Genomic DNA, 22,924 nt, shown 5'->3' on the forward strand with positions numbered 1-22,924 from the left:
TACTTTTAAAAGAAATAGGAGCTCCCTTATCTAAAGAGCTTGAAGATCCCTTAATTCTGAATACTATTTATTTTAAAACATACAAAAGAAATTAAAGAAATGTGAATGGATTTTTTTCTGTATGTTTTTATATTTTTGGAATTTTCTGCTCTATAAAAATGCTCTAAGAAATTGTTGTTTGGTGTCCCTCTGCCATTCTTTTGTAATATATTGTTTATATTTTATTCCCAGGATTTTCCCATTCCAATTTAAGCTTTGAAAATAGTTTCAAAAAAACTGCCAGTATTTTATTTTTGCTCTCTAAACTTCAAAATATAGCTAAATAAATTATTCTGAATTTTATACTTAACATATTCTATGCTCGATATGTGTGGTGTGGGTCTATAAATCTATGTATAAATATTTCATTTTCAATCCTTAAGGCATAAGTTATACATATATTTCTGTATTCATGAGTGTTTTTTCTTGTGTATTGATCAGCGTTTAACGCACAAATATATATACTATAGAGATAGATAGATGATGTGATAGATACATTATACGATCCGATATAATCATGTGAAACGATTTCTCAGTTTTGAAGCACAGCATTGAAAGCAAAATGAAATTGCATTTACCCTTTCGTTTTTTTCGTTTTGGTTGTTCCTATACATAGATTTATATATATAGAGTATAAATATTTATATATATAAATGTGATTTGATGGATATACATATGCATATAACAAGCTCTCTCTCCCATTCTTTCTGTATGTCTCTAGAGGCCTGGATGGGGGAAGGGCGGATCGTAATTAGGGTCTCGTTTCCTCTAGTGGTTCCATGCGATTAAATATAGTATTATTTTTTGTTTGTTTTTTATTTGCTAACATTACGGTTGAAGCCTTAGATCTAGTCCCATGCCATAGTTTAGAGACTTACACTTACAGTACAGCTACGAGAACCAACCGCTTCTGGCGGATTGTTAACAAGATTGTTGTTGCTGGGAGGAACAGGAGCATCCACGCAATGGCCTTGGCTGGTTGGGCTCCCCTGTTGGCCCCTGCAGCCTCGGGATCTTGTGTATTGCCATTGCCATTGGCCGACAATGGAGTTTGGGTCTTATCTAGGAAGGATTTTTGTTCAGATAAACCGATTTCATTCAAATTCGATTGATATCTCGTATCTGAATGATGAATAGTGGTGGAACATGGAATGAAATATAAATCACACAAAGAACAAGCCAACGAATAGCATGATATGATGGGGCTCTCTCCGGGGAGTATTCTTAGCAATAGATGATATTTTACTCACTTTTATCTTGTCCATAAATGGATCGTTGGCCATCGGAGCCCCCATAGGCGTAATTATTGCCATTGAAGCCATTTTCCCGCTCCCAATGGGAGTCGGTTGTCCCCGATGATACCGTTGTTGGTGGATAGGAGACTGAAAAATGAGCGGAAAAATATGAATCTTTTTAGAAATAAATATGCGAATATTTTTTTTTTTAATTGTCTATTATTTTCTCTATTTTTTTATGATATTGGAACTCACTGGCAGTTATATGGAGAATTCAAATCTTTGAAGGATAAGAAAATTCTGCTAAAAATCAGGTTAGTTTTGCATTTCTTTTATTCAATTTTTAAATTTTTATTTTGTGTGTCTTTCCTTTCATGCGTTGGCTTTTCCATCAATCACACGTTCATTTACTTTAAATTTCCTCGCATCAACAACAAACAAAGCTATATTGGCACATCCAACCCTACCCCCAGTCGACTGATATTCTATTTTGAGCAAAAAAAACCGAAGCTTGTTTTCGTAAAATTTACATTTTTCAATTTGGAATTTTTACCACGTTTCATGCATGCCATTTGTTGGTCTCTTACTTTTTGTTCATGATATATATAAAGTTTACTTGTGTCCTTTATTAGTTTATTTAAATATTTATTTGTATCTTTTTTTAAATGTATTTTAAATTTTATTTGTCTCTTTTTTTATTTATTTAAAAATTGTATTCACTCTCCTGCCGTTTTTTTTTGCTGTGTTGCTTTTATTGTTTTGTCTCTTTTGAAATTTTGCATTTCATACGCTCCATTGGATTAAGCAAAATGATAATTATTTGCCGTATTCGGTATTTCCATTTCCATAATAATGTGTAAAATACATCTACATACATGTGCGGGAGTATATTTATAACCACCCTCCCCTACCAAAAATTACTTCTCATGTGCTTTCCACATTTCAATTTGTTGCAAATTATAATTCTAATGGAAATTTTTTCAATTCCGAATCACAGCTCAGCTGCACTTTCCACTAAATTACCAAAAAGTGTTTCCATATGTTAAATCGTTTTACCGGTGGAGGAAATTGCCAAAATCAGAAATTAATGAAATATGTCAAATGTCAGTTGCAAGGGGAACTACATAAGTCTCTCCCTCCACTAAAAGTTGATGGTGTTTGATGGCTTTTTGCGATAAATGTGAATGAAATTCTATAGGATATCTCTACCAAGGTGCACTTTTTGCACTATTTTATATTCTTCCACAATTTATCTATATTTTTATCTTGAACAAATATTATATTAAAGTTCCATCACATCCTTGGGCGTTTTCCACTTTGATTTTGCAATCGAAATTGCCCACAATCGATAAGTTTAAATTTTCTTGAGCTGCGAACGAGCGAATCCATCACGTAATTAAACGTAAAGACGTGATATTAACTTGCAACTTGAGGAGCCGCACTTGCAACGTATACTACATACATATATGTATGTAGTTTAAAGTTGCCTCATGTGCAGGAGAGGTCCTGCTGCTTCTTCTTCTTTTTTGGAGGCTAAACCCGAGAAGCAGTGGCACAGCCTGGCCGAAAAAATTCCACACCTTCGGACCAAAAAGGACGTGACTTGATTTTTCACTGGCTTGATTATAGCGCTGCTCAACGAGCAGGCAAACCCTGCCCCGCTCTTCTCTGGGGCAGGTTCATTCAAGTCAATTGCGATTCCATGCCGCAGGAGGGGTGGCCCATGTGCCCATGTGCCATGTGGCATGTCTGGGATGCCTTGATGGCAATTCGTGGTGAGGCAATTAAGTCACGGACGGACATCCTCGGACCATAGTTCGAGATTTCTTTCTTTCATTCTTTCCTTTTCTTCTTCTGCGTTTCTTTTCCCTCTTTCATTTGGCCTTTGTTTTCGGGCGTCTAAATGGCTTAGATTTGTCAATTCGTGTTAAGGCCAATGCGGCGGTAGTTTTTCAATGCTTCACAGAGCTCCAAAATGACTCCCAGACATCGAGAGCTTAATTAGTTGGGATGTGAAGAAACTGAAACTTTAAGAAGAAATGTAACTCACTCAAATGGGAAACTCTACCCCAGAAAATGCTCGAAGATTATCTCATGATTTTCTGTTTTCCTTCCATTAAAAACGCATTTGCCTGAAACTTTTGTCAGCAAACATTCTCCTTATGCCGATTCCTAATTGCATTCTGAAGCTCTCTCATGTGTTTCTCTCTCTTTTACTTACCATACAATCGAATGATGCCATCTGTCTCTCCTCTGGGATTCTTGGCCACACATTTGTAGATGCCATCATCGCCGCTGCTTACATTTATGATCGTTAGCTTCATGTGCGTTTTGTAGGCAGGAACGCCAACGCTTGATTCAACTCTGAAAATGTGGAAAATAAAGGGATTTTATGATCGATTTTTGTACATGAACATATTTAAGAGAATTAGCTTAGGAATCTAACATCATCCCCTTCTGGGAATCTTCAATCATAAATCTCTGTCTTAATCTCTTCTTAAGTTAAGCTCTCTTTCAAATTTACTTAAAACCATGTTATTGGGATACATTTTCCTGCATACTGGAACTCACTTGTACTTGTGCGAATCGTGTATGATTGGTCCCTCGCCGCGTGTCCAATAATTGAGAGATGTGGGATGCGCCTCCGTAAAACATTCGATGGTGACATTGAAACCTTCTGGTGCGCCAACCAATTGATGTGGGATGAGCAGCATTGGGGGGACTATAGAGAAAGGAATTAATAAAGATAGGAAAGATTCCGTACTTCACATTTTTTTCTTATATTTTCCGTAAAAGAGATCTAGATTTTCACACTGATGTTTCTCTGGTTCTTTGTTTTTTTCCAGATTTAAAATCAAATTTCAAAACATTTTTTTCTAGCGTATTTCATTTAAATTACAAGAAAAAGTCTCTCAGAAAAGAAACAACCAGAGAGCGCGAGAGAAAGTTCTTGAGAATAAAAAACTATTCCATGAATAGCATTATTCGGAATGCGAATACGAACACGAAGATTTCTTATCTTGGCAGATACTTATTCTGCTCTCAGCCTGTAACTTTTGTGTCTTTGTATCTATAGAAATGCAACCTTTGGTTTTGAGCAGACGAAAAACCACACTTCTCGCGCATTCGGCGCACATTTTTAATTAAGATATTAAATGGAAAAAATGGGCGAAAGAAAAAAACTTGGTGAAAATGTCACGAAAAGTGGGGACTAATGAATACTCGAGCATTACTGGTTTTTCTTTCAGAATTATTTTCAGTGTTCGTTACGAGGTGGAGGAGCAGAAGGAGGCAGAATCAGAGGAATCTTCATCATCATTAAGTGCCACAATGGAGGTCCTTTCTCATGCCTTTCTCATGCCTCTCTCTCTCTGTCTGATATTTTTTGTGCAGCTGCTGCTTTTACCTTTTGTGAATTTATGTCCACCGTGAGATGGCAATTAAGCTGAAGGCTAACACAAAAAAATTGTGGCATAAAATGGTGTCAATGGAGGCAGCAGCCCAGACCTTCTGTTTGTACCACCAATTGAATTTTTAATCAGCTTTTGGACACAAATTAGCGTCAGGTTGGGGAAGGATTTTTCTTTTTTTTGCCCTGAAGAGTATCTGCGAGCAGCGGCTTGGTGCCTCTTTTGTATTTTTGATGAGGCATGAAACCCAAACCCCTTCTTTAGAGGTAGTGTGATATAATCCTTTTAATAAAAATACGGGCTTAAGTGTGATGAAATGAACAGCTTAATTAAGTTTTCAATGGGTTTGGGTCAACTCAAACTACCCAAGGTGTGGGAGCTGCAAAAAGGAGTGCAGAAAACTTGCAAACATTTCTTCTGCGATGATTTTTTGATTGGCTGTTCCTTTGTGGATAATATTTTTCGTTTAGGAAATAGATTTTGCCCCAAACAATTTGTTAAAACAACTTCTGTGTGACAGCTTGCATACGTTGTCCTTTAGTTCCCTGGAAACACACATACAGAATCGTAGACGCATACGTTTAGGTTTTATTTTTGTGGCGTGCGTTGCTTAACAAGCAGGAAGCAACAAATTCAGTTTCTGTTTCCGTAGTTTTGTTTCTTTCTTCCTTTCTCTACATACATATATCCTCGCATTTCTGACTGCATACTGATTTGTTGCCTCTTTGTGCAACCGAATGGCACAACACAAGAAACACAGAGAAAAGTTCCCTCAAGAAAATCAAGGCAACAACATAAAAAAAAGGGGCACATGTGCTACAAACGACCCTTAACCTGGCGCCACTTGTACCCAAAGAATCGTCCTGCAATAGCAAAGGAATGTATGAAAAAAGGAGCAAGAAATATGGGGATCATTCCGTGGATATAAAACTAAATATACCCTGTATTAAAAGAATTTGTTAAACAATTATTTTATGGGAAAATCAAGGCTGTTTCCCAATTTATATAAACTGATTTTCTAATTGCAATGAAAGTTGGAGTTTCGGTAAAAAATATAAAGATCATAATTAAACCAAAGGGTATATTCTTAAGATTGTGGACGCCTCATGTTTTTCCAGACAAAATTAAAGTATTGCTATGGAAAGAAATTTGTAAATGGTTATATCGATTTTTTGGGCTGTGAAATTTTCATGAGTTTTTAAGAATACATCATTCCCATTTACATAATAAATACAGGGTAAATGCCTCCGGGTATTGTAATTTCGTATGCCATGCATAGATATTTTATATTGATATAATTTCTGTTGATTTCTGTACCCCTCCTACCTGAATGTTTCAGAGCGGAGAGCGAGTGCGAGAGCTTAAGCTCAAGTCAAGTGGTAGAAATCACCTTGAAGTTCTCTTGTCGTCGTTTTCCTTATTTTCCCTCAGTTTCCATTCATTTTAATTGCCCTTGCAAAAGAAGAGAGTCCCCTCGAAGGAGCACCGCCTCTGCTCAAGTGGTTTTCCCCTCTGGCAGGACAAACATTTGTCCCGGGATAACAGCTTCTTTACCACTCGCCGAGTCCCACTACTGACTGCGACTCCTTTATTCGACTTTTCTTTCGTTTCGTTACGTTTCCGGGCACTGATTTAAATTACAATTGAGTGGCGACAATATTGGTGAAAGGCGGAGGAGCAGAGTGGATACCAGCTCTGCAGGAAGCGGAGCAGAGAGAAAGGACGCTCGCCAAGCAGCTGCTAAGTGCCACACAGACCCAAGTCGACGGGTGGGCGTCCAACAAGGACTTAAGTCAACAATAATTTAGTCCCTCCCAATCCCAACCGATGGCAGAAGGTGCACTGGACACTGGACACTGGACACTGAGTGACATTTTTTTTCTCCATAGAAAATTACAGAGAAAAAACTGTGCGGAAAAGCTGCAGAGGAAGAAGAAAAAAAAGAGGTGAACTGTCGAGTGTAAACAACTTGAAAATTAGCCGTTAATGAAGCCTCATCAAGGGGTTCGGGAATCAACGAATAGATTTGCAGGGAGGATTACCTTCTTATTTTTTTGTCTGTTGCAAGTGAAGGAGCGCTGCGACCATTGATTGGGGCACAATGCCATTCCATGGAGGGACAATATTTGTGGAATTAGTGTGAGAGTTTGTGTAAATGGGAAATGACGATGGCATTGACTTGATTGCCGGACAGCAGAGAATGGCAGGATAATGCCAGGAGATGGCGTCTATTCTTAGAGGACAATTGTCTATAGAAAATAAAAGGCTTTCAAGGGCCTTCAGTTTTTCTTTTGCTTCTGTTGTGTTGATGGAAACTGATTATGACAATTTCCTTGATTTATATCAAGACTTTTGCTTTCCATAAATGATGTCTTCATAGAAGATTTTCTTTTAAATAAGCATTTCGGTCCAACAATTTTGTTCGATCCATTTCCACCAAAAAAGACTCTCGCAATCAAGGGGAAGGGACAATTTTCTATTGGTTTTTTGTGTGTTGTTGCCGCTGACCGCTGATGTGCGCACACGTGTAATTTGTATTGCACTTTTTGTGGGAAGGACTCTCCCTCCCCCCTCTTCGTTGCTTGTTTTCCCCCGTTGAATTTCAGTAGCGAAAACACACACAGAAATAGATTTATGCTTGCGGCATTTTTAAGTGACAGCAAGCGAGGAAATTTCTGTGACGACTGTGGGACATGGCTGGTGACTGCCTTGCATCCTGCGGGGAGCGCGGCTTGACAGGAGCTTGACAACACATGTGATGTGGCTTGGCTGGCTGGCTGTCTGTCGCCAGTAATAAATCTTAAAAAAGTGCACAACGGCCACAACGAACGCGGTGATTTGATTCCATCATTTCATGTGTTTTTTTTTCTCTTTTTTTTCTGCAGCTGTTTCTTGTTGTCGTTTTATGTGCTCGGGGCTTTAGCCTCAGATACAGCTACAAGTGTGTGTTTCAAATTTCAAAAAGTAGAAAAAAGGCTGCTGAAAGTGTAAGCACAGATTGTTGTGGTCTCAAAGAATGCCGTGAAAAACTATGGAAAATACATCTAAAACAGGAGCAGAAAATGCGCGGAGACCCTGGGAAAACAATTTTCAATATTTCGTTTTAATTTAAAATTCACACAGCTTCTCCTTCAAGTTTATCAACACTTTTTTCCAGCTTGTTCCACTGTATCGCGGAAAACCGCTACCCAGATTCTCGACTTTAATCCGCTGATCCGTCAAATGGAAATTTTAGTTTCAACAGACATACAAAAAAAAAGGAAAAGGAATTTTACCAGCCAAACATGTCTTTTGGTCATCAAAGTAAATTAAAAACCGTAAGGACACCTCAAAGAACATCTAAAAATAAGTGAAAGATAACCCAAGTTTATTTTTAGACAACTTTCAGGGAAGTACACGCCATCTAATGGTAAACCAAAGGACTTAGGGGGAAATATGACAGTATTTGCTAGTGGGGGAGGGGTCGTTTTATCATTTTGCTGGTTGACAAGGAAGCTCCATTAAAGAGGGATACTTACAGTCGACACTGACTTTGATGCGCTTGGAAACCGTTGGGGGCACACCATTCGAGGCGATGCACAGGTAGGCGCCCATGTCCAATCGAGAGATGCGAGTTATCTCCAATGTATCGCCCTCCCATTCGTTGACTGAAGAGGAGACATGGAGAGAGAAAAATAGAGGACAGTGTTAAATGATTGATGCAGTGCAGCTCCCAGTCCCATTCGCCCACTCCATGTTGTGGACATTCTGCACTTACCTATGTGATTCTTATTGATGGCTATGCGGGAGTTATCATCCCGTTTCCATTTGATAATGGGTCTCGGGCTACCACTCGCCCGACACCTCAGCGAAATGTTGGCACCCTCGCGGACAATCACATCGCTGGAGCTCAGCGAGTCATCAATGTTGGGGGGAACTGCAGAAAGGGATACAAATATGGAGATTTTAATAATAAAGTGCGATAACTATTTTCTATATATCTAGAACTAAGCTTTGGCATCCTATTTATTATTGCTAAATATTTGCGAATTGTAGAACTATTTTCTTTCGAATTTTTACACAGGATATCGCTTTTAAAGTTCATCTTAGAAAATATAATCATCACTACTATGATTGCAATTGGAGCTGAAATTAGAAGATAAATTTGTTGCTCAAATAAAAAATTAACTTTTGGCTGTTAGATACCCTTTACGCATTTTAAAGGGTCTCTGCATACCCGGCTTCCCAAGGAACCCATTCTTAATTTTTCTCTTATTTTAAATATATTTTTATAGCCTTTTTTGAGTGTTACATGCTAACACCATTAGTCAGAGGAAATCATCCACATTCAGCTATCAATTTAATTGCAAATTTCATTAGCAAAATTTTATTTTTGAAGGCTACATTTTCTATTGTGGAAAACTGCCTTGTTTTTGTTGCAATTTTTTTAGCTTAATTTCTCATATTTTTACTTTATTTGCGGGTGTACTATATTTTTTTAATTAAAAGCCAGCGCGCATTCGCTCATTTCCCTTCCACAAATATCGCATGCATTTTTAATAATTTGTTTGTTGTTTGCGCAAGGCAGGGAAAATAATTTCGCCTGTGCAAAGGATTCTGGATTCACAGGATTCACTGAGCTGTGCTCCACACTTTCGGGTGCCTGCTCTCGGGTCTCGTTCTGTGCTCTGGACGCCGGACTCTCGTTTGGCTTTCTCCTGTTTTCGTTTTCGATTTTGTTTTTTTTTTTGTTTTGTTTTCTGTTGTTTTTCACTGTGCCTAAAGGCACATAAATTATTTTTTAATTCACCGCGTATTTACACAGGATTTTCCGGTGCGATTTTCACTTGCCCTTTGGCCAAAACGCAGACCCATGGGGCTGGGACCGACCCGGTCCCTCAGGGGAGCGTCTCCCTTCGTTGATTAGATTTTCGCACAAGTTTTTTGGTCCACTCACCTACAACATTTAGGTAGCCAAACTGCGTTTTGGCCGTCACCGTATTGATCTGGCACATATAGCGTCCCTTGTCCTCCTCGTGGACATTATTGATGTGCAGATACCACGTGCGATGCCTGTCGTGCTTGTCGTGCGTGACACTGATCCGTGGATTCCTAGTGATCACGTGATTGTGAACGGTAAGAATGGCACTCTGCTCAAAGTGCATCCATGCTACCTGTAAAAGAGATGGAATGTTTTTTTATTTCAATTATATTTCGGAATCAAATTTATACTGCAATCTCAGAAGCACATTTCTTTGCCGCATTTTCACCATTTAGTGGTCTCTAATCCCCCGTATTAACACTTGAAATGGAAGCTAAAACTATTTAATAACATGCCCCCCCAATGGAATTTTCTGTGCATTCTACTGCTAAAGGAGACACAGACATTTATGGTATCTGGTTTAAGGACTACATATCCTAAGCAATTTTCACAGCATCAGCATTCACCAGTCAGTGAAAGTACTAAAAAAATAGAAAAAGAAAATGGAAAAACGCTTTGGAAAAGGCAGAAAACGGAAGCGAGAAAATTGCATCATAGTGTCGCATATAAAAATAAACGCAAACCCGGTTACAGGATCCTCTGCGTATCCTGTGAGTGTGATAGCTCGTATGAATTACATGCATCTAGTAGTAGCTGAAAGAGTACTGAGTCGTGTATGTGTGTGTTGCAAGGAGTGTAACCTTACTTACAGGACGCCCTGCCACTGCCACTGCGTACTGCCACATACCACTGCGTTCTGGCACTGCTATTGCTACTTAAACATGCCATAAGACTCTAAGGCTAAACCAGAAGAAACCAGAAAGGGGAGCTTCACTTTTCCTTTTGGCATTTTTTCTCAGCAGTTTTTCCTAATGCACTGCACGTTCCTCTATGTAGGTTTTTCTTTCGCTCTCTCCCTCTCTCATTTACACCTCAATTTGATTCCTTTTCCTACTCCGCTCAGACGAGACTGTTGAATGGGTTTGCCGGGTATTTTTTCCCTCGGTTGCTTGCTGGCTAACAAGCCGCACTCGCCCAGTGGTTGATGATGTTGCGATAGGTACTTGAGCTGCAGCTTGGAATTGCAGTGTAAAGTGTCCTCTAATGACGCCCACAGCTAAGGATGTCTCTCGCACTCTCTCTATCCCTCCTTTTAAAGTTGGTAATTGGATGGGTCGTCGTCTGCTCACCGTATCATCGTGTGTGAATGTCCATTGAGGGATAATTAATTAGTTGACTTTTCCGTTTTCCGTCTTATCATCGGTTCCACGCGCTGTTCCTCGCGCCTCATTTGCTATGCATTCCATTCTGCCTTCCTTTTCCCTCTCTCTCTTTCTGTGTGTGCCTCTACTAATCTCCCGTTTGAACACCGTTTTTATGCCAAGTAATCAAATCATTAGCACTTATTACAAGCTCCTTAATTAATAAATCATTTCACGTTCTTTTCAAGCTTTTCCTTCTCCTTCCGTTACTCTCCCTCTCTTTCGATTATATTTTTGTGCTAATGATGCATAAAAACTATGCAGCGAGACGCACTGTCAGCACTTTTCAGGGTCTCTTCTATCTCCGACTGCACTGTGTGCATTCAAGGGTATTTTTTCAATAGATAAATGGATAAAGGGACGAATTTTTATTATTTTTGTTTGCGCTAATTTGTGATATAAGGCAAAAAATAATTTCATAAATGAAAGGAAAAACTTGTAATGGGAATAAAACGTATGGAAGTTCATTTTTCTAAGGGAATTTTCCAACTTAATGGGTTTTTTATATCATATATATATTAATTGAAATATATATATAAAATATTTTTCTGAATCCTCGAATAGATGCTCTTCCCATCCCATATGCTCTTAATTTGTCAAATTTGCTTACCTTATATGATCCCAGATTCTTAACGGAACATCCGAGTTTAACATTACGTCCAGCAGGTACAGTTACATTTTCGATGTATTCAGTAAATTCGGGTTCTTCGACAACAGCTGCAAAATATATTTCAATAAATGGCCAAAGAGAATACTAATTAATTTAGTGCATAAAATATTTATTCAATTTTCATTTGACATTCATATATGACTAAGTTATTCTTTCGGTTGTGTTCCGAGGGAGCTGGTGGGCGGTTGAAGTGTATGGTTCCTATGTCAATATGTCACGCATTTGGATTGCATTTTGTATTTTGCATTTGCATAATCAAATAAACCATAAAAATCAATTATGCGCACAAAATTAATTGTAAAAATGTTTTGTGGGACCAATCGCCAAGGGCGTTTCGGCTGGGAGGAGGTGTGGAATGTTGTTGGTTTGGCAAAAATTCCTTTGGTGGGGTAGTGGAAAATAATTATTTCATTGATTTCTGCATGGAATCATTATTGCTGCTGCTGTTGAGGCATTTCCCTGCCGGTGGGACAAGGATTGTTAATGGGCAGGCATTGGACTGTTGGATACCTTTGAAATTGGGGGAAAGGCTGAAGTAATATAGATTATAATAATTGCATTGATAACTGTCGTTATTAGCATTGTATGCCAAATAATTAATGCCAATTTTATAGCTCTCATATTTTTCAAGCAAAGCAAGTAAAAGTTTTTAATGAGTTTTGGAATTAAGGTGAATAAATTTATTTTTGATATTTAATCAAACTTATCTTTGGATATAAGTCTTCTGACTTCTATAGTTTGCAAGCTACACATACTACAATATACCCTTTCTGTTCTTTGGATACCCTGTAATAACAAAAGCAAATGTGTACAAATATAATTAAACACATGTTCGCGCACACCCATCCTCTCTCTCTCTCTCTCTCTCTCTCTCGATATTTTGCCTGAAACATCAACAAGTTGAACGTTTTTTGCCCCTTTTTGCCTTACTCCTACATGCATGCATGAGGCAGCAGCTGCTGCACGTTGCATTCTGCATTCATTAAAGTTTTAATGGCTGTAGAATTTTAATGGGGTAAATTCTCTGTAGCGATTTTCTAGAGAGGCTGGCGACGACTTGGCTTAAATCATTTAGTTTCTAATTTGTTTGTAAGTTAATCAAATATTGGATATAGAAATTATATTTTTGTTGACTTTGCGCATACGATAGGCAAACAGGGTAAATGATTTGAATATGGTCATTCAATTAGCCTGTTATTCTATTTGCAACAGCAATTATTTAGCATTCCTACCGTGCTACAGCTCCTGGCAAAAGGCACTAGGCTATGCGCATAATAAACGACTCGATATTCAGTGGAAATGTTTTGGAAGTTCAGCGTGTAAAGATGCTCAACGAATGAGCAACGGGTTTTCGAATGTGTGATGAACTAAGCAATTAAAAGTTGAATTACTTATTTTCAAAATTACATTTAATTGGAGGATTATTTTGGGTAACTAGTTAACCTATAAAATACACATCTTTCGTCATTTTTTTAATGACAAATACTCATTTCCTGCATTAAAAACAACCTTTGAAATTATTTAGAAATGTCGAAATCTCGCTTGAAATATATTATGCCCTTTCCGTTTGATATTTGCACTTTGTGGAAAATGTGATAATTCGTTGGAGGAACCCAACATTTTAATTGCAATTTATGATTACATACATACAGAGTATATTTTCCATATTTTCGCAGACGCCAAAACGATAGAGAAACAAATCGAGGATAGGCCTACGCCAGTTTCCATCCATTGGCTTTGGCTTAATTATCTATTTATGATGTATGCTGCCGTCTGCCTGCCAGGTATCCATACATATGTACATATATAGAAGGTGAGTACAAACATATGTATGTATATACTATATACACACGATATAGAGTTACACATTTGTTGCAAATGGAATTGGCTCTGGGGTGGAGAAGGAGCAGGAGGAAATTTGCGTGCGCGCCACAAGTCAATATAAATTCGACAGTTGACTCTGGAATGAGAAAGCATGGCCACAGGGCATGAAAATACCCTTCAAATGGAAATGTTGATTGGTTCTGGATGAAAATTAAATCTTCTTTTATTAAGAATTTTTCATTGAAAGCTCATGAAACTGGTTTCCTAGGGTATCTATTACTTTGTTCATTGTTTCAATCACCACCACCATTTGTGTCACATTTGACCATGCCTCCTAGTGTCTGGCAAGCCCCAGCAACTAATTAACGAAACAATAACACAAAATGTTGCATAAATTAGTGAAAGGCTCCACAGAGAGAAAAGGCCAGCCAGCCAGCCCGCGAGAGGCGACAGGCCATCCATTGGAGGCGAGGCGAGGCTCCTCCTAGAAAATTGACACCCATAAAAAATGTGTGGATGCAACGCAGCAAACACTGTTGCAAGTCAAGCGTGCAACGTTTACGCAGTGGGCGTTCTGGGCGAGGGTTTGGTAGCAGCAAAATTCTCTGCATAATCATGGGATTTCAACCAGCTGCAATTTTCGCGCCAGAGCGCGTGTCTGCATATAAATTTTCAGAGACGAGGCGGACTCTGCTACGCCCTCCAAACAAAAACAAGAACAAAACAAATGCAAAAGCTTGGGGTTATAGGAATAAAAAGATATGACAGTTTTCCCTAGGGAACGACAGGGAACTGGAGATGCTCTTTTAAGGTTTAAGGAGATTGGTAATATTTAAGAATAGATTTTGAAAAAATAGCTGAAGCTTAAAGAAGATTTTTCAATATTTTTTGAGGAATTTTCGACTCTAATTCACCCGTAATCGCTGAGTTAAACTTAATGAACATTTTCTAGCATTTTATTTTTATATTTTAATTTGTATAGTCAGCATACAAAATATTCCCTTCGCAAAGGCTTTAGCTCTGATATTTGCCACTTGTTGTAGAAACAGGAACATATCTAAACTATACCTTTTTTCTTCAAGTGTATCCAAACCTTCGACTTTCACAACCAAAACTCTGTATCCTCTGCTGCTCTTGCTGCTTTGGTGGCTTCTGTTGCACCTGAGAACAATGACAGCCGGCATTTGCACGGGGGGCATGTGAGTGAGATATACTAACATCCAAAAAAGAGAGGAACACTTAACCCTCCCGGGGGCGCATTTCTTTTTCGTCACATATTTGTGCGGTAGCACCAGCAGCTGCTCCTCCTGCTTCATGCCAGCCTGATTTTCATTTTTGGCATTAAGCCGTGTATCACTTATGACCCGAGGCGCCTCTCTATGGTCTATCTCTCTCTGTCAGAGCGGATAGCCTCCCTTTCCTACCATGTGTCACCCTGTCTATGTCGCACTCTCCTGTTGTCTGTGTAAGTATGACGAGAGATACGATATACCAGATATGGATATCCGCGTGTTATTGATGCCATCATCATGATGGGGGCAGCAACGAGAGAACCACAGCCACGGAGCAGGCAACACTCGACTAATGTAAGAATGCAATACTTACACTCTACTTCAGAGTTTTGATTAACTACATTTTTTATGGACTAGACATTCTCCTAGAATTGACTGAGAAAAGCCCCGTAGAGTCACTTGAAACCGAAACTAGCAGAAGCAAACAAAAAAGATTAGAATCCGCAGAGCACTTTAAAATTACAAAATTGTCGTAACAAATATAGATGCAAGATAGTCTTTGTCTGTTGTCTGGTATAAAAGAATCAACCTTAGAGTGGTATAGTACAGTCTTATCAAAATGTTTCTGCGATCCCATGAGGTCTTTAATTTTTACTTTTTCTTGCTTTCCCTATTGGGGGCTTATACTACAACACCAGATGACGTAGATGGTAAGCTCCTGCGTGATATTACTGCTTCAAAATTCTCTGAATCCTTCTTTAGGTTCCCTCAACATAACCACTTTTTCATTCCATAAGATTGTGCAAAGGTTTATACTATTTTGATAGAGGCATCAAATTGAACTGGTTCGATGCCTATGAGTCGTGTCGGCGCATAAAGGCTGATCTGGTTGCATTTGAAACCATCGATGAATGGTATTTGATTCATAAGTATCTCAAAATACTACAGCGCCCCGATGATTTGTTTTGGACTTCAGGAAATGATTTAGCAAATGTGGATAAATATAATTGGTTCGCAAATGGAGAACCCCTGACATTGGATATCTGGGCTCCCGGTGAGCCAAATAATAAGGGAGGAATCGAGCATTTCGATGAGTTGGGTTAAGATTTTCCTGAACGAGTACTCCCACTCGATCGAATTTAAGTGGCAGAAGGAAATCCAAGATATATTTGTATAAGATAACTGCTACTTAAAGATATTCCATGTTAAATGTTTAGCCAACGACAGTCTCGTTTATAATATGGTAAAATATGTGAGATAAATAGTTACCTAAAGGATCCTTCAGATGGAATTGTCTATGCAAAAAATATAAAAGCAGTTCAATTGTATTGCAGACTCAATTCGTCTTTAACATAATGCTTCCACTTTTTCCACTTGAATGTTGGAGTTTGCTTGAATTATTCACACTTTTCGATACTCTTCTTTGTCCAAAAACCACACACAAATTTATGTAGCACAGTGTAGCCAGCGCTAACATTTACATTTCGCCTTCGAATAAATTTAAAGTAGATAAATATACGAAGGATACTCACTGTTTAAATTCGTGGTTTGGCCATTGGCCACAACACCGCCACCGGCAACAATCACGCCATTGCTTCCGACCACCGTATTGCCAGTTCCTGTGGCAGTACCGATGACTCCGACGTGTCCTACGCCGCCTCCCACGCCATTTGTGGCACTGTTTGCTGTCTTCGTTCCGGATGGATGCTTGCCAGGGGCGTCTCCACCATTCAGTATTTGTGGCAAGATGATCTTGTTGTTGGTGGAGTCCCCCGCTGTGGCCGTGAGCACGAGGAGGGCCCCAATTAGATGCCAAGATGGCAGCAACATCAACTTGCCGTTTTGTCCTTGGGCGACCGTTTAGCCACAGCAACCGCCAGGAGCAGCCCCAAAGATGGCCTTGCCGCCTGGCCAAAGTGCATCCTCCTCTTTGTAATACTAAATCCTGCTCCTCTCCTCCTCCTGCTCTCACTCTCACTTGCTTTTATATGCCTGGGGTTTTGTTTTCTGATTTTATGTTAAATGTTTTTGTTTTCTCGAGCGCTTTTCACACGGTTTTGTTATCACAGTTTTTCCATTGGCCTTTGGGCATTTGTTTAGCAATTTAATCAGGGCTTCATATTTGATGATAAAAGATCTCACACGTTAAGATTTAAAAAGTTGGCTTCACAGTTTTTCTCTTCCTCTGTGGATAACCTATAACATATTCCATCTGCCAAAGGCACACAAAAAACTGCCTTAATTCTCGAGTTTTCCATTTGACTTTGGCGCTGCCATAAATTTGCTTTCAATGCACTACCATTCCCCCCTCTTGCCAATTGTTTGCTGTCTAGTAAGTTTCCCTCCCGCAATTTCCCCGTTTTGTGCGAGTGCCATGCAGATTTTCCGGGGGAATTCAATAAAGTTTGGCAAAATATTATCCCCATGGAGCCGTATTCCCGCTGCCACACACGAACAAATAGGCACACACACAGTCATTCCCATTTCATGTAGCACGTGTTGCAGCCAAGTTTACCCGAAAGGGAAACGGATAAAGGGCTAAAGGAAACACCGGAATAGTCATAAAGATATGCCCTGGAGACTCTTGCTCTCTCCCTGGCGCGCAGTTGATAAATGATTCTTTGCTTTTTATGTATTTCTTTTCTAAATTAAAAGTCGAATGAACAAACTAAATGAGGAGTTTAGAGAGACTTTTCTTAAGAATTTAAGTTAATTTTTAGGTGGGTTCACGAACTCTAAGACTTAAAGTTGTAGGAGAACCTATATACTATATATTCTGTTAGTAACCTAAAAATGAATTTTTTTTTTTGCAGAAAGAGCGATAAATAAAGGATTCAACAAAAACCCAAACTTCATTGAAATCGGTTAGCTTTGAATACTTTTGTGTTGAGTGTTCAAAACTTTGTGGTTTCCACAATTTCCAGTCAATGATATTTTAAACCTAAATTCTAAAATACATCACAATCGGATAGATATTATTATCAGAAAATCATTCTTAAAAGCGATATCTCTCAGTACTCTATTTTATTTCTTTTTAAAACAGGATAACATTTTTTGTCTGATGCACACTCATGTGAACGCTCAGACAGCGTGAAGTCCTTTTACAAGTATACCAATTAATTTGAATGCTCTTTCTATTTGTTGTTTATCTAAAGTTTTTTGAGGTTTTTCCTCCTTCTCCTCATTCCCTTTTCTTCCTTTTCTCTTTATTTTCTGACTTTATTTGCTACTTTGATAACTTTTTGTCGTTTGTAATATGTTAAGTTTCTGTTTGACAGCAATGCGTGTGTTTATGTACAGTGCGTGACAGAGCAATAGCGCTTTCGAAGATCTATAAAAAAAAAGTCGCCCTTTAAATTTGGTTCTTGGGATGAAAGATCTATGAAGGTTTTAAAATATCCTATTAAACGAAAAGTCCCAATAGACATAAGACACTCTTCAGAATGTCACTGCTGTGCTTATACTCCCGAAACGCAATGCCATGTCCTGTGTATCGTTTGCTGAAAGATGTTTCTTTGGCCATCTCTCTGCAGCTACCCAGGCGAAACTTTCTCTAGGAAATTTTATATTTTTTATGGCTTATAAGCGTGTCGCCAGTTAGCTTTTTGTGGGGTCTTCCTTCCCACACGCAGTCTGGCAGAGACTCGCTACTCCACCCCTCGCCCCTCCAGCAAACACACAACTTTTTCCCTTATGACTCGCTTATGAAATTAAGCAATTTTTCGATGCCCCTTCCCCAATTTGAGGGCGGTGGCACACATGATGAAGCATTTGCCTCATGGACCAAAACAGATTTAACATCCCTAAAATGGCAGAAAGAACAAGTGGGTGTGGCGGGGGCCATTTTATGCACTTTTTTATGAGTTTGCCAAAGTGTTTTGTAATTAAATTAATAAATTGTTAGACGGAGAAAGTTCCCTGTTCTGTTTTTCAGTGTTTTCGACCACTTTTTTTGTGGGAAAATTAATTTTTAATGAGGCTATTTAGTGTTTGATTTGTTCGGGGTTTCTTCTCAAATTGGTTCATAATCGTTTCTGTTCGATAAATGCGATTAAGGATTATTATTAAGGAGACTGCCATCAGATATTAGAGTTTTCTTCCATGTTCATAATTCGAAAGGTTTGATATGAAAAACTACTTGTTGGCTCTAAAAAACATAGAAAATTTTCTCCATTTCGAATAGCACTTTTTGGGCCATTTGACCAATTAAAATACAAAAAAAAAAAAAAATACAGATTTCTGGCCTGTGGCCGTGGTTTAGGAGGCAAGTTCGGCAATCTGAAAGGCAAACAAAAACCGTAGCCACCACAATCTGTCGCATTGGAAGATTATTCAGGGGTTCCGTTCAAATCTCGTAGCAGCAACTTATTATCGGTCGGTAGAGAAATTTCTGCGGGTAGCTGTTGGCGCCACTTCAATTTATGTAAAGAGCACTTTGTTGGTCATAATAAGCCACGACTTTTCCTGGGTGTAAATCATTTCTAGTTGAGTGAGGACTTTCTTTTTGCTAAATGCTGGCAGCTTTTAGTGCCACACGGTAATGAAGTGGAATGAGGTGCGGAAATGTACAAGGAATGGCAGTAGATATACAAAAAATTGTTTACATTGAAAAGGCATACAAAAATGTGAAGAAAATTCCACTTGGAATTATGAAGAAACTAAAACCAGAAAATTCAATTGTAATTGATTGATATTCATTTTCTAGTATTTTTTTGGTCTTCGTTTTGAATTAAATTGTTCTTTATTTATTTATTTGTTGTGTTTCTAGTATTTTAGTGTATTAACTTTTTCTAAGACCATTTTTTTTTATTTATGTGTTTGAAGAAAGCTTTAATTTGATAAAAGCCAAAATCTTTAAATAAATTATAATTTTAACATTTTTCATCTCTAAATCTCATTAAAGTTTCTCTCCTAAAGCCCCCTTACTTACTAACCCGGGATCTGCATAAACAATTTTTATTTACTCAATTGTCAATCCTATGTTTCACTTTTGATAACAAAAGTTCTCTCACAAAAGTCACACAATATCCACAGGAAATCTCTGCCATCATCATCAATGGCATCATCATCATATTTTTGCTTTTTTAGGTTGCTCTTCCCGTTTCCACTTCGCAAAATTTGTAAATTTGTTAGAGCAAACGATAACCCTGAATCAAAAAAACAAAAAAGGAAGCAAAACAAAAATGAAAAGAAAACCCAGTGAAAAGCGTACAACAAATAGAGATATAAAGGATAAATAAAGGAGCAATAAGCTCTGCACTGCACTGACGACAAAAGTTTTCGCCAGCAGCTGACGGTTTTTGGGCGAGCGGAATTCTCTCTCTCTCTCTCTTGATCTCTTTCTCTGACTCTATGACTTTCCCACTCTGTATCTCTATATTGCAATGTGTTTGCTGCCCCTAACACTGGATGTACGTACTGCATTGCCATTGATCTGCATCGATGCTAGCAGGCAAGCAAAACAACCAAAGTTTTGGTACAGTAGAAACTGGCTGGAGATGAGTATTTTTAGGGTTTCCTGCAGAAAACTTTTAAAAGAAGTCTGAACTTATGACACATTCTGGTACTCTATAAAACTAAAATTATTCAAATCAACATATCAATTTTAAATCTCAATACAAAAGCATCTTAAAAATCCCCTACCAAAAACAAGGAAAATATAAGGACTTGACGAGTGCTGCCCATCTGCATGAAAATGTTTTATAGAATGGTCACTTTGCATCCAGATATGGTAGAAATACTTCCACAAAACACCTTACATCTCTTTGTCTTTTAGAGATTACAAATTCTCATTCGTTCTTTCACAGCAAGGCACTACTGTACCTCCTGCGTATGCACTCCCATTACGTATGCAGTTTTCAAGCAGTTGGCTGCACTGCAGTGCCACATGCCCTCTGCCACACACGTCCCTTGTCTGTGCTCCCTTCAGCCAGTAGTGGGTTAATGTATTTTTAAGCTAAATTCTTTGTTTATATTTGCTTTGCTGTTTTCGACTGTGTTTGCCTGTTGTGCGTTTCGCAGTGCTGGCAGCCAGTGTTGGCAGCCACTGTGCCACTGCCGCTGAAGCCACTGCTGCTGCTGTAGCCCTTTATCAATCGCTACTAAAAATTCCCCTTTCCTTCGTCTAGCTTTGCCTATAGTACCCCTTTTTTTGGGATAGTTTTTTCCTTCCCCAAAGTGAACTCTGAGTTTTCATTCATTTATTCGGTTATAAGTTTGTTTGAGAATTTTTCAGTGGAAAGAGTGATTGAAGTGCGTTTGTTGCATGTGTCGTTCGAGTGGTGGTGTGTCTTTCGAGTGAGGACTCGTCTCTGAGATTGTTTACTCTTTTGCCTGGCATGAAATGTGCATTAGCAGAGTTAACTATTAATTGTTTGTACATTTTAAGAGCGGAAGAAGTAACTTTTGCACAAGAGTTGAGGGCTTTTTGTACCTCAAATTGCCATGAGGGTACATTTTTACAAGAAAAACCGGTCATTTGAACCTGATCTGATATTGAAAGTGTATGTGTAGGAATTTGCGATGATTTTTTATGTATTTTTAGCTAGTTTTATACTCGAATTATACAAAAATATATAAATCTATAATGGAAAAAATTTAATAAACTACATATCAGAGAATTATAAATTTCTTATCCCAGCTTATCCCAGCTTATCCCAGCTTTTGATGCTTATTTATTTTAGGAAGTATTCATGAATTTCTCAAAAAAAATACCATGAATGACTTCCATCTTTATAAGGCTTTTCATTCTTGTGATCTTCACCATTTAATGCCAAAAATGGTAATATTAGAATTATATTAGAGAATTTATAACCGTCACATCAAATCTACTCATGAAAATCTGAAATTTATTTATTTATTTTTAACTCTCACAAAATTTGGACATTTCCTTTATATAAATCCTGCCAGAAGTTCTACATATCAAAGTTCATGATTCAATGATCGTATAATTCCTCAAATAATCTGAATTCTATCTCCATTGGCATCACCATTTTCCTATGATCACCTTTCTTGCCGTTTTCACACTTCACTCCCGAGAATTTTCACGAAATTCATTTTCATGAAAAAACATGATACTTTTCAATACGACACTACGTTATTTTACGTTTTTGTTTTGGATTCTGTCAAATCTGTGTCGCCACAGGCCGCAACATGCGTCCGTTTCGTGTGAAAAGCGTAACGAAACTGATTTTCCGAGACAGAGCCCGGCTCTGGCGCTGGCTGTGCTGCGCCGGAAATGCTTCAGCAAAAGAAAAGAAAATCCAACGAATGGAAAAATGCTGTTACGTATACGACGAATGATAACAGGCCGGAAAATGATGGCAAATGCCGACAGCGGGATCCGAAGCTTTGAGCTTCGTTTCGCTCGGAGCCAACCAATGCTCGATGTTTGCGGCTCGATGTGTGCGGCTCGATGTGTTTGTTGTTGCTGTTGCACATCGTTTATTGTTGTTGTTTTTTGTGCTCGTTCCGTGTGTTGTGAGGTCTTGTAGTTATGCGTGCAACCGCAACCACAACAACAGACCGCAAAACACGCGACAAAAATGTTAACAGTGTCCGAACATCCCCCCACACACTCAAACCATTTCGTCGGAGTTCGAGTTCGAGCCTCGTTGAATGTTGGAACCTGTAACAGCAGCAGCCAGAAGCATCATCAGGCGGGCGTATCCTTGTTTGAGGAACTGTGTTTTAATGAAAAATTGAATTAAAATGAATTAAAGCACGAAAATCACAACCAATTTTCAACTCGAACTCTTGCTTTTTTTGTGTGCAGCTGTAGGAGTGAATGTTGCACATTAGAAGGCGAGCATGTAATTAGAAGAGTTAATTAAATTTATTTTGAATTTTACGAATATTGTGATGTCTTCTTCATGCTCGGAAAAAATTTAATTCATTTGATATGGTACACGATTTGATTTCAAGAGTTTTTTGCTTCTGAAAGTACAGCTAATTGTGGGTGAAAATTGTTTTACAGTTTCCTTTTTATGTTGATGCTAATTTGATTTTAACATGGATTTTTAACCGAAGTGCTAAGGAGATTATGTTGCAATTTATTTCAACATTAAATCAGAAAAGATAACGGTATTTGGAAAGGTAAATGGACATGTATTACAAATAACACGCTCACATAGGTTTGAAATTTATTTTTTGCTTGACTTTTTTTTTATTACCTAAACTTCATTTTTGGTGATTTTTTTCTTAGTCTATATTTGGTATTTTAAAATATCTGTATGTTATTTTACCTCTTTGGTTTCTACAAATTTGTTGTATGAATTTGTTTTATTAACATCC

The 22,924-nt window shown here is 38.3% G+C and overlaps 1 protein-coding gene and 1 long non-coding RNA gene across 3 annotated transcripts; one reads left to right on the top strand and one right to left on the bottom strand.

Annotated features, from left to right (window-relative positions):
* Positions 1-703: 703 nt before the first annotated feature.
* LOC117587918 (neurotrimin) lies at positions 704-16,806 on the bottom strand. 2 transcript variants are annotated; one of them, XM_034278904.1, is made up of 9 exons: positions 16,165-16,806; positions 11,517-11,623; positions 9,621-9,837; positions 8,442-8,600; positions 8,203-8,331; positions 3,846-3,996; positions 3,496-3,638; positions 1,290-1,421; positions 704-1,101 (listed from the first exon to the last, which is right to left on the bottom strand). In XM_034278904.1, exons 1-9 carry the CDS (start codon positions 16,460-16,462, stop codon positions 920-922), a joined length of 1,518 nt encoding a protein of 505 aa, XP_034134795.1. In that variant the 5' UTR covers positions 16,463-16,806; the 3' UTR covers positions 704-919. The 2 variants fall into 2 exon arrangements, with proteins under 2 accessions (XP_034134795.1, XP_034134794.1); XM_034278903.1 differs by having other exon boundaries at positions 704-1,161.
* On the top strand, positions 15,233-15,567 carry LOC117587919. Its single transcript, XR_004574086.1, has 2 exons — positions 15,233-15,342; positions 15,395-15,567. It is a non-coding gene; the product is annotated as an uncharacterized LOC117587919 (long non-coding RNA).
* Positions 16,807-22,924: the final 6,118 nt, after the last annotated feature.

This window comes from Drosophila guanche, unplaced genomic scaffold, assembly GCF_900245975.1.
Source record: "Drosophila guanche unplaced genomic scaffold, DGUA_6, whole genome shotgun sequence".
NCBI classification, from domain to species: domain Eukaryota; kingdom Metazoa; phylum Arthropoda; class Insecta; order Diptera; family Drosophilidae; genus Drosophila; species Drosophila guanche.

What these genes read in the sequence shown, in the direction of transcription:
- LOC117587918 (XM_034278903.1), bottom strand. Translation starts at nt 16,462, where the DNA reads ATGTTGCTGCCATCTTGGCATCTAATTGGGGCCCTCCTCGTGCTCACG. An exon ending in CCAAACCACGAATTTAAACA is followed by an intron (nt 11,624 to 16,164) that starts GTGAGTATCCTT and finishes TATATTTTGCAG; the next exon opens with CTGTTGTCGAAGAACCCGAA. An exon ending in CATTTATGGACAAGATAAAA is followed by an intron (nt 1,162 to 1,289) that starts GTGAGTAAAATA and finishes TTCATCATTCAG; the next exon opens with ATACGAGATATCAATCGAAT.